Source organism: Sinohyriopsis cumingii, chromosome 1 (genome assembly GCF_028554795.1).
Source record: "Sinohyriopsis cumingii isolate HCF-2022 chromosome 1, ASM2855479v2, whole genome shotgun sequence".
NCBI classification, from domain to species: Eukaryota; Metazoa; Mollusca; class Bivalvia; order Unionida; family Unionidae; genus Sinohyriopsis; species Sinohyriopsis cumingii.
In genome coordinates this window covers 98,211,486-98,229,026 of record NC_142961.1, presented here as the reverse complement: position 1 = coordinate 98,229,026, position 17,541 = coordinate 98,211,486, and the positions used below count along the sequence as shown (strand labels likewise).

At 34.4% G+C, this 17,541-nt stretch overlaps 1 protein-coding gene across 1 annotated transcript in view; it reads left to right on the top strand.

Moving 5' to 3' along the window:
- The window catches only part of LOC149807411 (transmembrane 9 superfamily member 4-like), an 82,958-nt gene that overhangs the window by 14,264 nt on the left and 51,153 nt on the right, over nt 1–17,541 (top strand). Inside the window, exons 3-7 of the mRNA XM_089966494.1 lie at nt 6,902–7,004; nt 11,289–11,332; nt 14,058–14,182; nt 14,957–15,059; nt 16,935–16,987. Coding sequence (XP_089822620.1) covers nt 6,902–7,004; nt 11,289–11,332; nt 14,058–14,182; nt 14,957–15,059; nt 16,935–16,987 — 428 coding nt within the window. The remainder of the gene's footprint in view (nt 1–6,901; nt 7,005–11,288; nt 11,333–14,057; nt 14,183–14,956; nt 15,060–16,934; nt 16,988–17,541) is intronic.

Below are 17,541 nucleotides of genomic sequence, written 5' to 3'. Positions count from 1 at the left end.
ACTTTTTCTCAGATTTAATAGGAATTTTTCTTAGTACATGCTTTATTAAAATGTTGTCTGGAGTAGGTCCCCTGACATAATTGTGGCTTTCTTACTAACCATATTGAATGCATATTTTTGACTTCAACCATAGGAAGGCTGAACCTGAGTCGGATAGGACATGTTTAGTCAAAATTAAGTCCAGAGTGACTTCCCTTATAGTGGTGCAGTTTCCATAGCAACCAGGTTTAAAGGTCACTGGCCATACTATAACATTTTTCTTTTACATCAGATTTGCATTACGTGATTAGAAGTAGTTATACTCGCACAAAAAGAATAAAAAAATTATCAGGCATAAAGAAGAAAGAATAATTTGATTATTCAAAATAGAACTATACATTTCTGTTACTTCCCCATATTTACTATTTCCCACCTATGTGGGGATGCCAACCGGAAATAATGTTCATTTATCCCCACAAGACGAAGTACATGTTTCTTTTTGTCAAAAAGTAAAATGTTATTAACTATGGAAAGGGAACATTTAGATGAAACTATTGAAAACTAATTTACTGTTCAGCCTTTTACCGATATGCAAGCACAACACATTAGATTGTATTGCTTTCAAAACTGTTCCATTTTTTCAATTTATTTCTAAAATTCCCATTAATACAGGTAAAAAGGTATCAATGCTGGCTTCCCTATATTGGCCAACTTTGTAAAAAACAAAAGAGAAAGAAATCGGCACACTTAAACATTTTTCAAAGGAACCAAAGTTGTCATTCTTATGTCATCTGACTTCATATTAAAATAAATTTGTACATTTAAAAGAATCCAAAGTCAGTCTTTGTGGTTGGCTTGCTTTGTCATAAAATAACCTTTGTATGTATTTGATATCCTGTTGGTGTGTTTAAGTAATGAGTTTATTGCTTGCTGTCATTTGTGTTTATTCATCACCCAGGCTTCTATTTGTTTGCCAAATGTAATCATGATTGGTACAAACGTTCATTGATCTTTGTAGGGTAAATAGTATACACAACAATAACTTGCTTTAATAATACTTTTGTAACCCATGCTTGCAAAAAGATTATCATTTGCATTCACAAAGAATGTATTTTCAAATAATGATTTTTATTGTGAAATACCATTGTATAGTTAACCATAACTCATTCAGCCCCAATCCCGTCTGTACTCATGATCTGTTTTCTGCATTCAATGGCCGATCCCGCCTGTAGTCATGGTTTGTTTACTGCATTCATTGGCCAATCCTGTCTCCAGTCGTGGTGAATGTGTGTTAGATACAATGTCTCTGATTGGTTACAAATGTTTTGTTTTCAAGAATCAGACCAATATTAAACCAATTAGAAATGATTTTACTTTCCTTTGTGCAAACTTGAATTGTTCAGAAACCAAGGGTTACTAATTGAGAGCAGTTTCACTGCACGTGTTCTGTTAATGAAAAATCGTAAATGATGGTGGACATTAGAGTGATTTTTGATGACGATGAGAGTGAAAATGAGAGTTTCTCGGGTTTGATCTCGAAAATATTGAGCAAGCAGAAGAAAGATATGTTTGGCAGTTGGATATTTTGCGAGATTTAGATTTGGACATAGAAGTTTCTGTGATTGAGTTGTCAGAAAAAGAGGATGCTGATACTGATGATGATAGAGTTATAATGGATCTAGCAGATTGGAGCGATCCTCTTCTGCCTGTCCAAATCGATGATTTTAGTGGACCAAATCCCAGACCGACAACGAACATGGACAAGGAAAAATGAGAAATTGATTCTTTCATTTGTTATTTCACGAGGAACTATACTCCGACATTGCAGACGAAACCAATGCTTATGCCCAAAAATGCATTTTGGTATCACCAAACAAAACATGGTATCCAACAACACAAGACGAGATAAAAGCTCTGATTGACTTGTGTTGTTATGGGAGTCCTTCCAGCACCAGCCCAAGATATGTCCTGATATAAGGACAAACTTTTCCACCCTTCCTGTATTGAACTGAAATTTAGTCATGCAAGATTTGAAAATCACAGACATTTTTTCATGTGACTGACACCAGCAACAACCCACCTCGAAGAACACCTGGTCATGACAAACTGGCCCACATCTGACCATTATTGGAGTGTATTCGCAACACATGCACTAGAGAATACAACCCACATTGTGAGGTGTCCATTGACGAAACAATGATTGGATTTTCAGGACGACTGGGCTTTAAGCTGTACGTGCCTTTAAAACCGACCAAGAAAGGCATCAAAGTGAGTTTGAGCGGATCTTCATAATGGATATGTTGGGGACTTTCAGGTTTATACTGGAAGGACTGACAACAATCCAGAATTGAATCTTGGATCAAGGGTTGTTCTTGATTTGATGGAACCTTTGCTTTGCCTTGGACACAATGTCTAAACCAACAGTTGTTTTACCTCTCCAGACCTATTTCTTCAGCTTCAACAAAAATGTACATATGGCTGTGGAACAGTTCAATCAGATTTATAGGGTCTTCCATCTGGATTACAAAAAGTAAAGCTGAATGAACAGGGCCAAAGCATAATTAAACAGAAAGGAGAGTTAAAGTTTGGCATGATAAGAAGAATATCACTATACTGTGAGGCCACATCTGTTAGCCGGAAGCAGAAAGATGGTTCCATCAAGGATATTCCATGTCCACTCCCAGTCAAACTGTTCAACATGTACATGAATGGAGTACACCATGCGGATCAAATGCGAGCAACTTACAGCACTGGTAGAAGTTCCTTGAAATGGTGGAAGTATCTGGGGGGTTTTCTTTCGACATTTCCATAGTAAATTCATATTTGCTGATGAAAGAATCGTGGAACCATAATATCATCACCAAAAACAACAGTGAAAGAGCTATAACCCAGCTGGAGTTTAGAATGAATCTTGCACATCAACTACTAGGAGGATTTGTAGGTAAAAGGAAAAGAAAAGAAGTTCAATCCCTGATTCAGCAAGGTCAGCATTGGCCAGTGGTCATGCAACAAAAAAACCTGCAAAATGTGTTCACTGAACAAAGTTTGATCTGAAACAAAAACCGGATGTGAACAATGCCAAGTAAATTTATGTTCAAAATGTTTCAAACCATATCACAGATTAAATTTTCCTGGTTTATTTCAATGAAATTAAGGGCTGATGACATATTTCTAAAAATGTTGCACATAATTTTGTAAATAGCGTATAAATAAGTTGTGAAAGACTTGGACAAATAGGAAATAAATACATCACTGTGTAGACAAGTTCATTTGGAATAATTGGTGAAAATTTTGTGGATTTTTATTGGATATAAGAAGAGAAATTATGGTCAGAGTGAATGCAAGTACATTATGTTTACAGAATTTTCCAAACGGGTAAAAACACAGCTTAGTGTTGCTGGGGTATGGCAGCAGTGATACTGATAACTGTGCTGTGGCTGAATACATTACAATCTTTATCATTTTGCTGCTTATAATGTATCATGTGTGAATTATCAGAATCATGTCCCAGGCTGCTCCCTTAGCAGTGGTGTGGCTTTCTTGCCAGTCAGGTGGAAAACCTACAAATGATACTTAACTTGTATGGTTTTGTTAATAATATATTTTAAAAAAGCTTTCCCTTCAAAACTGTCTGACAAAAAACACCAATATGTGATTATTTGACAGTTAGCATGACCACCGTGCAAAAGATGTCAATGCACCATCTGGTCCAGCTGAGGTTACTCAAAGTAGAAACAAGTTAATATGACAGATACCACCAATTGCTACCAAATAGCTGGAAATTATCCCGACATGCATCAGTCTTATTATTGTGTTTGCCTTTTATACCATTGTATGATGGGTGAGTGATATAATCAGACCCACTTGGGTTTTTCGTTTCTCTCTTTTTCTCATTCCATGAAGATCACATATGTACCTACATTGATGAGTATATTTTGAAGGAATGAGGTGATGTCCAAAAAAACAGTGACTAAATAGAAACTCCATTGTACTGCATGTAGATTTCAGGTATACCTCTGCTAGCTGATTTAGAATAATTTTTGTGGAAATTGTCATTTCTGATTTTAATATGACCTGTTTCAATTTGATATTCAGAACCACCAATGGTAAAATTTTCTTATACACTGAATCTAAGACAAACAATTTATTCTGCAGCTGAAATATCAATTAAAGATGATTCTAAAACTTGGTTATTTAGTAATTTTAACCATCATAATATTCACATATATGTTTAGACATAGAAGATTGTTGCAAACTGAAATTAAATGGCATTGGAAATAAATATACTGTGAAGGAGTTGAGATTGCATCTGATTAGCTGAGCATGTTTCCGCTCTGGAAATCATATACACCTCTTCCTCAATAACTCGCGCATAATGGGGTCCACAAACATAGACCGCACTATAAGCGAGGGCGCGAGTTACCCAGGGACCTCCAAAAATTGAAAAAAAATTAGCTTATACATCGAGAAATCTGCAGGGAGGTAGGGAACTGGGCAGTTTAATGACTGAATCCTTGTTTTACAATCACGTCGATAATAATTGTTAATAATGTGCTTTTTGTAATAAAGTTGTTTGTTATTCTGTATAAATAACATTTATTTTCAAAATGTCTGACATGCAAAGATTGTTCCAATTGTTTTCAACAACCTTCACGTGTACACGAAAACATCTGTGCATTACGTCACTGCTTTTTGTTTTGTCAATTAGCCTGGTTCCCAGAATGGTATTAAATATTATACTACAAGTTGAGAGTCAAAGCAGCCAGGTACTAGACTAACTGATGATACACCACCAAACAAGATTCCTTTTTTATAAAACTAACAACATTTATTTCGTGAGACAAATGCCTATGTTGTATCTCACTTTTTGTATCGGTCAATTAGTACAATATTGATGTCATGATTTCATTGAAAGTAATAGTGAAACTTCTTACCATCCTTGAGGATATCTCTAAGTGCAGGTTCAGAAATTCTCTGAAAATCACTTGTCCACAATGGTCCGTATCTGTGAAACCAAGCTCTTTATTTTATGAAGTATTCGTTTTGCTTGGTTGCCTTGCTATCTTTGATTAGTTATGAAGGAGTCAGTTAATTTAAAGTAGTTTATGTTACATGCACAATAACATTTATAACAGTGTGCAATTGATCAACTTAAGTGAGTTCACCCGACATATGACCTGGGTCCGCTAGACTTTTAAGTTTGTAAGATTTGCGTGCCTTTTAATTTTTTTTAATTCCACCTCCTTCATTTGATTCAAAAGACATAATTAACATGATAATACAAAGGAGGACAGCTTTTAATTCAGTGCAACAATACAACAAATACTTCTGCAAGTCAATTATGAAAACATGGTCCACACTAAATTAGGTTCTCAGAGAAACACTTACGGACATAGCTGTTTTGGTAGATTTAGACATTTTACGTTTAAATACACATTGCATTTACGATGATAACACTTAAGTGGAACTGAAAGATAGAATTAAAACACAAATTTCACTGAATAAAATTTCCTTAAATATCTTTAATTACGGTGTACAAAGAATGATGTTTGGAAAGGAAATGTAACCAATTATATGACTTCTTATTAAAAGTTGATAATTTTAAAATGTTGATTAAAATTTCCAGGTCATATCTATCATTTTTGACCATAAAACAAGCAATATATCAATGTTTCACTTACCAAATTTGATTGCAATTTTTATTTCAAGTTCAAGAAATAGGAATCAATTTTTGGGAGTATTTTCTGGTTTAAAAAATGGGATCAATGCCTGACCCCATGTTATAAGTGTGTTCGCAAGTTAACTTCTCACTGTGAGTGAATCCACAAAATCAATATTTAGTCTATGCTGACTATGTTATGATATTGACAGTTACATCCACTCATAATCATCTGAGAAAACACTCAACCACTTGTGAAGCCCAAAATTATATCACAGCATTGTTGACCCCATTTCCTGTAAGTGTCAGCATTAATGATATAATATTAACCTTAGTGCTATATGTACGTTAGAAAACACTTATTTTATTAACAAAGACCTGAGATTGGGAAACAGACATCAGTAAAGATAACCTGATTACTTACTATACTGTATGAATTAAATATTGGTTCTGGACATGTATTAAAATACAATATTGTCATTTGAGAGGGTAAATTTTTTCATTTTTGCATTAATATGCTGGCTGCTGGTCACATTAGAGGGATTGCCTTTGTTGAGTGGTACTTTTGAATATAAAACTTGTCAGTGCCAAGGGATTCTGGCTGTAGAAACTGGGTGGCAGTTGGTCTGGGTGGGGTTCATAAGGGGGATTACTGTATCATTAATATCATGGACATGTCAGTAATGAATGAGATAGATATATACATGTAATTGGCTTAGCTAGATACCACTCAGGAAGCCATAATTAATCTGATTTTGATCAAAATTGGAATATCATCAAGATCTTGGCCTGTTTCAATGGTAAACAGGATCCCTGCATATGAATGAGGTGATTTTGCATCTCAGTGGCTGACCTTGCTAGCCCCCCCCCCCCCCCACTTTGAAACCATACTTTAAATCTACAAGGCTTATTATTGTCAAGATCTGAATGACTTCGGTTATGGGCAAGAGACTGTGCATATTAATTATGATTTTTAGGACAAAAATTGTTTTCAGGATATAATACAATAGAAAACATCAGCATGATAAAAAAATTTCGAAATAATTTACATAGGATGTGTCCTTGATATACTATATAAGCCTGCTTAGTGAAACAGTCAACTGTTACGTATTGTAAGCAGGTGAGAGATATCATGCCGATTTGGGCCTTTTGTTATAATCCGTTTCTAAAATTTCGGTAACAGTAAATCAGTAACATGCATGTATTTTATGGAATATGGAATCTAATATGTGTTGTTAGTATTTAACTTTGATTCTTTTATAGGCAGTGAAGATGACCAGTGTTAAAACACAGCTGCCCTATGAGTACTATTCTCTTGCCTTTTGCCATCCCCCCGAAGGGATCAAGTACAAGACTGAGAATTTAGGTAAACCTATTCTGTCGAACATACAAAATGGACATAAAATATTAAAAATATGAATAATGGCAGTCCCAGTTAAACATTTGGGACCCAAGTTTAAATATTGATTTAGTTTTTCAACAGCTTGCAATAGAAGTTCAAGATTATAGATCAGTCTAACTTGGTTCATATATTACATGGCACAGTTCTTTATGGCAGTATACATGTTGCTTCATGGAATTCATGTACAACTACAAATATGAAGCAAAACAGTATAATCATTTCATTTAGTTGTCGTTATCCTCCTTTCTCTTCGCTTCTTATATGCAAAAACATCACAACCCTCAAGTTTTAACCTTTGGGAAACAAACAAAACCTTGGTCCATTTGTACAGACCATCCTGAATCATATTCCTACAGTTGAAGTCTCTGTCTTTCATGATGCAAGAGTGGCATGGGATTACAAGACTACATTAGGACAGGCAGGAGAACATAATTCCATCTTTTCTCTAAAGAGTTTGGTAAAACGTGGGGATAGTGAAACATCCCTTATTATGAGGCACATCTTTTGATCTATGTTGGTATCCTTTAAAATGGATATCATCTCATATATATATATATATATATATATATATATATATATATATATATATATATATATATATATATATATATATATATATATATTCTTTAAAATGGATATCATCAGATTTGTGTCCTTTAAAATGGGTATCATATGATTTTAGAAATGTCAGAATTTCTACTGGGTACCAGTCAATCATAATGATTGGTTATCATGGTACCCGATCAAATGGAAATTGTATTAAATGTTAACCTGAACTGCTTTATTGTAGGTTCAGACATGCCAGCCCCCAAGAGAGGTATAAGCGTAATTTATTACTAATATAAGTGGCAACAAAGCGTCTTCTGAAAAAGTGCAATCTATATATTTTATACCATAATTACAGAAAACTTTATGAAAAATATACATATTTATTTTATTTTAACTTACATTTATTCTTGCTACTTACTTGGATCTGCAGTTAAAATTTTTGTCACAAATCAGCTAAATCTATGTGGATTAGTAGTTAATACAAGAGTATAGTCATAAAAGAAATGGATGAATTATCTATGCATAACACTCATTTTAACTAGTCGCAACCGCTCTGGTGGCCTAGTGGTTAGAGTGTCTGCCTTGGATGCAGGAGAACATGGGTTCGATCCGTGACTGAGTCATACCAACGACTTACAAAAATGATACTGACAGCTGTCTTGCTCAGCACTCAGCATTAAGAGGTTAGTGTTAGGGCTGGTCGGCCTGGTGTCAGGATAATGTGACTAGGTTGGACATCATGCTACATGTTTATGGCATGATGCCCCCGTGCTAGACATCACTATAAACTGCCACACTGCAGCCATCATAGCGATATGACTGAAAAATTGTTCAAGCTAAATTAAAAATCAAAATCACACACACACACACACACACACACAAATAGTTGTAAAGTTCACAAATGATGACTGTTGTAGTATCCTCGACCTGCCATGGTTCATCCCTGAACACATTAACCCTTGATGAGTTAACGTGGCAGGAGGTAGTAGCCTACTGCTGAGCTCTGTAGCGTCAAGGTCATGTATGATACACCAAAGTGGGTGGTATTATAGAAAGGTAGACAGATGTAGCTCTACAATGATATCAAATAATCTGGAATTTCTAGTTGCACTGCAAAATACAAAGGTAAAATCTCATTTTTTTGGAATTGATTTTTTTTTCTACCCAAGATTTGCCCATGGTCGGAATCCAATTTGGTGTCCGGATTTTAGACTTTTTGGTCTCAGATTTAAGGCAGACCAGTATGAATTGGAACAGACAGATGAACCTTTGCAAAAAGTAGGATAAGATGAGCATTTGGAATAAAGAGTGGTCTCGATACGAAAATAAGTCCGTTTTACTTTTACCCTCTGCTCATGCGCGAGGCAAATAGCCAATGAAAAGTGATGTTTCTAACACACCTAGGCAGTATGTTATTGGAAGATCACCTGGAAGTTGGTGTTTTATGATGTATTCAGAAATAGCTTTCAAAATGTGTTTCCTACTCGAATTTCTGATGAAAATGACAAAAACCTCCATTGGGTTAATGTGTTAATGACAGTCTGGTGCAACATGTTTTCAAGTTTAACAACATCCATCTTCTCTAACATTTTCAGTCATATAACATAAGTCACATCAATAGTCCCTTTTTTTAAAATGATATCAGGTGCCATTTATTTTCAATTTAGACTGGTCCACTACATATGTTGTATCAGAATAGAATGAATCTAAGACAAGTGGTTTCATATTCAAGAATCCCATTTGTTTCAAGTAAAATTAATGAAAAAATAACCATATTTTACACACATGGTCAGTTTTTATTATATTTGTTTTCAGTGTTATTAAATAACAAAGATTTCCCTTGTATTTAGATACTTAAGTGAAAAATTCATTAATACTGGCCGCCATGTATAGCCTATCGTGTGCTGAACAATGGCGTTAAGCCCTACTACAACTACAACAAATGCTTTTGAGAGGAACTGGGGCCTAACCAGAATTTTGCCTCGCGCATGCGTCATGAACACTTATTTGAGTTCCCATTTGGCATCACATGTAAGATCTTGAAAATGGCTTCACCACCAAGGAAAAAGAAATGGATTGCTCAAAAAGTAAGTTTAATTTGGAATATAACAAAAATTGGCCATTCTGTCATTAAACATTGATATACATCATGCTTTTTGCACACAGTGTGCCACAAATTTAGTATTGGCATGGTGGCAGAGACAAAGTATGAAGCACATCAGTTGCAAAAAAACACGTAGAAGTTGAGAAAACTAAGAATTCACGGATTTCAGCTCTGGAATATTTTAAGCCATTGGCGGAAGACCTGTAAGCTACCAATGCTGAAGCATTATTTGCGAGTTTTCTTGTTGAACACAATCTACCTGTATCAGCTGGAGACCATGCTAAACATTTGTTCTGACAAATGTTCCCAGACTCGCAGATCGCTTCCAAATTTTCATGTGGAAGAACCAAAAATACTGCAGCTCCTGTGCATTCCTCACAGCAACAGTGACAGTGAAAGAGTATTTTCTCTAGTGAGGAAAAATAAGACAGACTTTAGGGCTCCTTAGCTGCAGAAAATCAGCAGCAATTTTAGTCACCAAGATCAACCAGCAGGCAAGAAGTCTGAACTGTTTAGAAAATAAATTTACGATCAAGCAATTGAGGAAGTTCAAATCTGCCACAGTATTATGTCTTGATAAATAACCACAAGAACATGTGAAGTTTATGAATACCATAATAAATAGAAATGCAGATATATTTCTGCATATATGTAGTGTTTTAGTTTTATATTATGATCTTGATATAGTGTGGTATTGACGGTCATAGTGGATGGAGTTATTTTCGTGGTATTTTTCACAAATTCATGTCCAAATTCACTAATTGTTATCCCTATTTTCACTAATTGCGAGCCTGGAAGGTTGGCAGCTATGCAAGTAAATTATAAGCAGTAATATGAGCCCCTGTAATATGAATAAATGTGCACACGACACCAGCCTCAAACTGTAGTCATTATTCTGTATGTCTATCTGAACTTGGAATACTTTTTTTAACAGGTACCCGGTTGCTCATTTTATTACCTGGGTTTTATTATCAATGGGTTGGTACTCATGTAACTGGGTACCCGTTGGTATCTTTACATATGATTTCATGATGGTCCCTTAGGTTTTTTTGGTATAACTGGGCATGACTGACAAATGAGCTGAAATGACTGCTGGGTAAATTGACATGTGAGACACAGGATGATCCTTATGATTCTATATTTTCTCAGTTCTTAAATACCTGACAGCCACAAAACACTGGTAGATGAAGTGTGGAAGGTTATTTAATGAATTTGACAAAATCCTGTAAGTGAACCTCTGTAATTAAGTTATAATAAATAATAGACTTTACAATAATTAGCCCCTGACAGCTAAACCAGAACTGAAAATGATAAAAAGAAAATTCATGACTTTGAATAATTATGTGTATCAGTGTCTTTTTATGTATGAAAACTTTTGGTAATTCCTTTAAATGTTTTCATGTTAAATTTCACAGATCTATCCACAGTGTTAATTTTCATGGAAAAATGTCAGACAAGAGCTATTTCAAATTTTTTTGATCTCCAGGACATTGTTATGCCCAGAATTCATTATATTTCTTCATGCCTTTCCCTCTAGTCCTTATTGTGCTGAGCTGCCATTCAATGTTAATAAATACGTAATTCATTATTTACAGGTGAAGTTTTGCGAGGTGATAGAATTGTGAACACAGCTTATGATGTAAGTTTCGTTGTGTTAGAAATACTACAGAATTTTGTCGTTTTTAAATTTTGTTTTACCTTGAACATGTACACCTTGTAGAAAATATTTACCCAATATAAAAGTGCATTTGATCAGATTAAGTATTCTTGACAAAGGTGACTGTATCTCTTCTCTTACCAGATACTCCCAGTAGTTTGGTTTAATTTAGTGTGCTCATTGAATCTTGTAAAGTTATCTGGAGATCGTAGCAAAGCAACTGCTGCTGCCACTTGAATCTTGTTCATTTTACGACATTCCATTTCATGCTTTTTCATTCAGGTGGGAATACAGTTTTAAATACTGAGCAGTATTATTCTTGTCGACTTGTATCTGTAAATATTCTGAAATATTTATGTCTTTGGATACACAGAACTTAATTGATATGAAACTAAGTATTGGTGCTTAGATGGTCATAGGGCACCTTGAAAAATGCCACTAAGTAACAAACAGAACTATTATAATGCATCATATATTATTTTATAGTAACCGAATGAACATAAATTTCTTTCATTATTAGGATTTTTATAAAAACTGCAGTTTCTTATACCAAGAAGACAGGAACTTTTATTGCCACTGCTATTTGAAAAGGCAACTTAAAAACAAGAATAAAATAATTTTATAGGTTCACAATTTTGATTTTTCATTGTGTTGTAAAGGGACATCTAAAATTAAATTCCAATGAAAATTGTGAGTGGTGGGGGTATGGGAGGTTAGAAACCATATGCTTCTGTATTAGAAACTCTACCAAATACTCATTTGGCCATGAAGAATTCCCAGTTGTAGGATTGGGTTCTCAGAATTATGTTTGATCATTATTGGTAGATGACTTTGAAGCAGGAGGAAAAAGTGGTGGCCAGAAGTATGTTGAAAACCAAATGATTTTTAATTTACATTTTGATTTGCTATTAGAGCAGTACTGGAAAAATAGCTGCATAAAGAATGTAATAATTCTTAATCTTGCCAATATGATGCTCTACATGTATTCAGATAGATGCATTATGTGATCTACTTCCCATGGAGAAAGCTGTTGCCCTCCCAAACCCCCTGAAATGAGAGATATTCAGGTTGCTCCCTCTGCTGTGATATCTGATATATTAGAACCTTTGTCTGCCACAAAAGTTTCATTTGGCTCTAACTAAGACAACTCCTCAGATTTCATAATTGTATCTTTCCCAGTCACAAGACCTTCCCATAAATTAATTGTGAATATCCATTGACTATTTTGGATTCTTTCTCAGCAGTACATTGAAAATCATGGATGTATTCACCTTTTGTAAATTTACCTGCATTCTCTATGATAAGACATGTGAGGTACTTATAATAATTATGTTGACATTATTCCACCTTGTTAGTCTCTGGGAAGAAAGGGAAATAACTCTGGAATTATTTGGCTGTAAAAGTTGATTCAGGTAGTGAAGATCTTTGAAAATGGGACATGGAAAACTCTGGATCTCTCAAAAATTTCCCTTGCTAATAATCCCGCCCTCAGATGTTCTTTGACCATGATTGGCTTTGCTTTGTGGTATGTTTTTGTCCAAGCTTACTCATATGGTAAACAGCCTCTACATTTTTATTCTCACAGTACAAATAATTCAGCATACTGGTATCAGTTGGATATAAGAGAAAAAACGCATAAAATGATTCAGCCTGTGGAAAACCAGTATGTAGAATCTGTTGAATATTTTCCAGGCAGAGCTTACTGCTTTCAGAGTTGTGAACTTATATCTCTTAGTTCAGTAAGTTGTTCGGGAGTTCCTTGTTTCATTCCTTATAATACTAAAGTGTTGTGTATATTTAATTTGCATTGTTTGTTTGTTAGTATTTTTTAATTTTGTTTTTCAAATTCATTATATGCAGTGGATAATTGTATTTTGGACTTGACCTTGTCCAAAATTAAATTCATTTGCTATTTGACCTGACTTTGGTTTCATAAACAATATGTTTATCTCAAACTAAGTCTTGAACTTTGGAACTTTCCCATGAAATGCCAGGTCTACCTGTTGTTTCCTACGTTTTAAATTATAATTTAACTAAGATTTTACCTTATATACATTGGGAGCCTTCTAGAATGAAATTTTCCATTAGGTAATAGGTCTTTTATAGGTTAATTGTGACCTACGGTCAAGTAGAAGACTATTTATTATGTTTTTCATTCCTGCTAGAGGAGACTGAACATGATTGCTACATCCTTCCCCAAAACAATAATATGCTTTGTTACCAAATTGACAACTGTTGTATTGGACCCACAATTTTTGTGCCAACCCAACCTTTATGCCAAAATCTCAAATGTGTCCTACCTTTTGCAAAGGTTCGCTAGTCAGTGTACAGTTCAGGCTGGTATTCTTTAGATCTCAGGCCAAAAAATATAAAATCCAGACATAAACTCCAGTTCTGTAACTGGTAATTTTTGGCTTTTAAAAATTGTATTTTTTTATGCAAATAGAAAGTCTGTATTATTTGGTATCATTATAGAACTATGTCTGTCTGCTTTTCTGTAATACCACCCACTTGGTTGTATTGTAAGCAATGTTGATATTACAGAGCTTTCAAGTAGGATACATCCTCATGACATGTAAAAAAAAAAGATGGCATGTGGGGTTAATGAGTTAACATGGATCAACATAGTTACTAGCATATAGAATGCATTTAATTTTCAGTACTCTCTTTATAATGATGTCTTCGTTGATTCATTTGTTACTTTCAGGTGAAGTTTGGATTTAACAAAACATGTGAGATTTTGTGTAAATCTCCCCAAGAACCTTCTGAGCTGACAGAAGAGGAGAGTAAAGAATTTGCAGAGAGGATTAAAAAGGATTATTACGTTCACCTGTGTGTATATATGAATAAATGTCTGATATTTCAAAGGTTAAGGTTTTCATAATATTTTATTTTAGTACTTCATTAGTTTCATACTAAGGAGAAGTTATGGTGCAAGATGAAAAGGTATTGATATTTAAGTGGCTTCTAAATGTTTTCAGCTATTTTCCTTGCATGTCATCTCTCATTGTAATGGTATGTTGGTATAACATGAATGCTGATTTCAACTTTTATAAATTGTCGTGGAAAATTATTTCACAATGATACTGCTTTAGAGTTACATCATTCTGCTGAAACAAAGATCCTTGTTGAAAACCAGTTTGGAGACATTACATCATTTCCTGATCCTTAAACTTTATGCAGTTATTTTACAATGTACTTTTCTTAATAATATTTGCCTTCTTTCTATTCATATTTTGTACTTTTGTGTAATAGTAACCACATCGACTTTACATACACCAGCTTGGTATTTTCATCATGCATTATAAGATGGACATGATCTGAAGAAATTAAAATATACTGTTTAAGAAACTACTAGATTAGTTACATAATCTTCTAGTTTGACAGCAGTCATGAGTGAAATGAATTTAATACATGTCTTGTAAGTACTGTGAGTTGCCTTATTTAAGTATCAGTACGTTTTCTACAATCTCCAGTGCTCAAATATAGGTTTATTTTATGACAGGAATGGGTATTATGTTTGCTAAAACTTATAACATATGCACTTTTTTGTTGTTGTGCTTGCATGATTTTGTTATCAAATTCATAAAACTTTTTTTTCTTCAGACTGGTAGATAATTTGCCATGTGCCACAAAGTTTGCCATGCTTGATACTTCTGAAACCCAGTATGAACATGGTTACCGGCTTGGCTATGTAAAGGATGGAGAGGTTAGACGGCCGTTTTTTGTGTTGTTGATTCCAACTTGATCTGAAGTGAAGATATTGGTTATTGATCAGCATGGTCATGATAGTTGTTGTTGTAGGGTTTAACACCATTTTTCAGCACATGATAGGCTATACATGGCTGCCAGTATTAATGGTGGAGGAAGAACCTGGGAAAGCCCCCGGAAAGAACCACCGACCCACGAAAAGCTACTGGCAAACTTTCTCACATACCCACATTGGCCGAAGTCATGATAGTTAACAAGGCAGATGTTTGGATGATAAAATTGAATATTTCTACTCAAGACTTGGCACACACCAGAGTCTGAATGCATCAGTTAAGGCCACAAATACAGATGTTGAATTCAGTGATGTATACAGTGTTACCTGTCTTGATGAGCCTACCCCCAACCAGCAGCCACCCACATTTTATGGCCAGAATCCTTTGGCTCTGACGAATTTATGTTTAAAAGTACCCCTCTAGGATGACCATCCCTCTAACATGGCTAATGGCTGGCAAATTAGAGCAAAAAATGTGACATTAACTCGTCAGGAATAGGTGCTTAATAGGGTTTTAAATGGAAATCGCGAGAATATTGTTGATTTCTAAAATCAGTACATAGACATATATACTTGATGGCATCACCAATGTGGGTATGTGAGAAAGCTTGCCAGTATTATCCCATGTTTTCCTCCACTAATATTCTAACTTCCATGTATCACCTATCATGTGCTGAAAAATGGCAGACTCCAGCTTGCTGATGAAGTGTCCAAGTTTAATCCATATAAAATGGTACTGCAAGTAATCTGATAATCCTTACTGCTTTGTGTTCATCAGCAGTTGGGTTTTGTCACTTTTACTGTCTATTATTACCACCAATAATTGTTGTTACTGTCTGTTATTACCACCAATAATTGTTGTTACTGTCTATTATTACCACCAATAATTGTTGTTACTGTCTGTTATTACCACCAATAATTATGGCTATTGTCTATTATTACTGCCAATAAGCATGGTTACTGTCTGTTATTACCACTGACAATTATCAGGACAACAAAAACTCAGTTGAGAAGCACAGTATTGTTAAGATCAAGTTGGTAGGACATAAGTTGACATAAAGTAAAAGTAATATTTTCTTTCCTAGATTATGAAACATACATGAAAGGGTACCTGATTAAAGATAAGTTGTTCATATGACATATTCATTTCCTTTGTAAACATGAAGCAGTTTGTGTAAGAGTTTGAAATTAGATTGATGGGGTATAATTGTCAATTAGAGATTAGATTGTTGCAAAAACTATAAATTGTCATCAGACATTCTCAGTTTCACATGAATAGTGAAAGCAATTTGACTAAATGAAAGAAGTCCTTTGATTATTTCTTAGAAATTTAAAGTCTGAATGATTCAGATATCATCAGTTGTTATTCTGCAGAAGGAAGAATAGACAGAGAATTATAGTTACTACCAAATGTTTGTGCCCAGATTGTGCTGACACAGGTTCTTGAATGGTTTATTCATAATTATATTAAATAACATTAATGTGAGTATTATCACATCGATCCAATAGCATGCAAAGTGATTTGGAAAAAATGTAACAGTTATGCCTTTCTTTTGTATGTGATTATTATGCACATCAGTGATTCCCATCTTGAAAGATACCCCATCATATGAGACCACTTTCCTGCTGCAAAAGGGGTGACCGTATAAGAGAGAGACCACTGTATTTGAGAAAAACATGACAATACATCAGTTCTTCAGAAAACTTAAACACTTTGATGCAAAGTCCAACATTTTGTAATTTTTTGTCTTGTACATAGGAAATTTTAAAAAAATAATTTAGATATTTACCTATGTTTAATATGGACTTCTCCTATTTCAGGCATATTTGAATAACCATCTCAAGTTGATCCTAAAGTACCACAAAGAAGATGAGTAAGCAAACAGACCATTTTTGTGCAAAATTGATCCTCATGTATGCTTTAATTTATTCTAGACTTTTTTGTGAGAATGCAGAAAGAAGATACTAGGATTATCTTATGTTAGGGATTCTATAATGCTTAGGTTGTGGATAATAACTCCACAGTATTGGAGAAAGTATTTTTGTTGTGAAAAAATATTATTTTAATAGCTTTGTGAGGAAACTTTCATTTACCAAGTTTCCTGTCTTGTACTTATGATCTCTTTCATTATTAAAAGCTTTAATTCCTGTCTGAATGGTAATTGAATATTTCATGTTTTAGTTCAAAGCAACGACAACAATATATAGAGTTCTGATTTTATGTGTTTCAGATTTTGTTCAGTTGAGACATTAAGTTTTATTTTTTTTGGATGAAAATGTTTGTGGACAGATATTGCAGTTAGCAAAAGCACTGATAAAGTGTATTTTGCATGTTGTAAAAGATGCAGAATCTGAGCATTTTATGTCTAACTCACTGGTCCAAAGCTAGTGTAACCTTACACTATCATGGTCAGCATAAGCCAAGCAT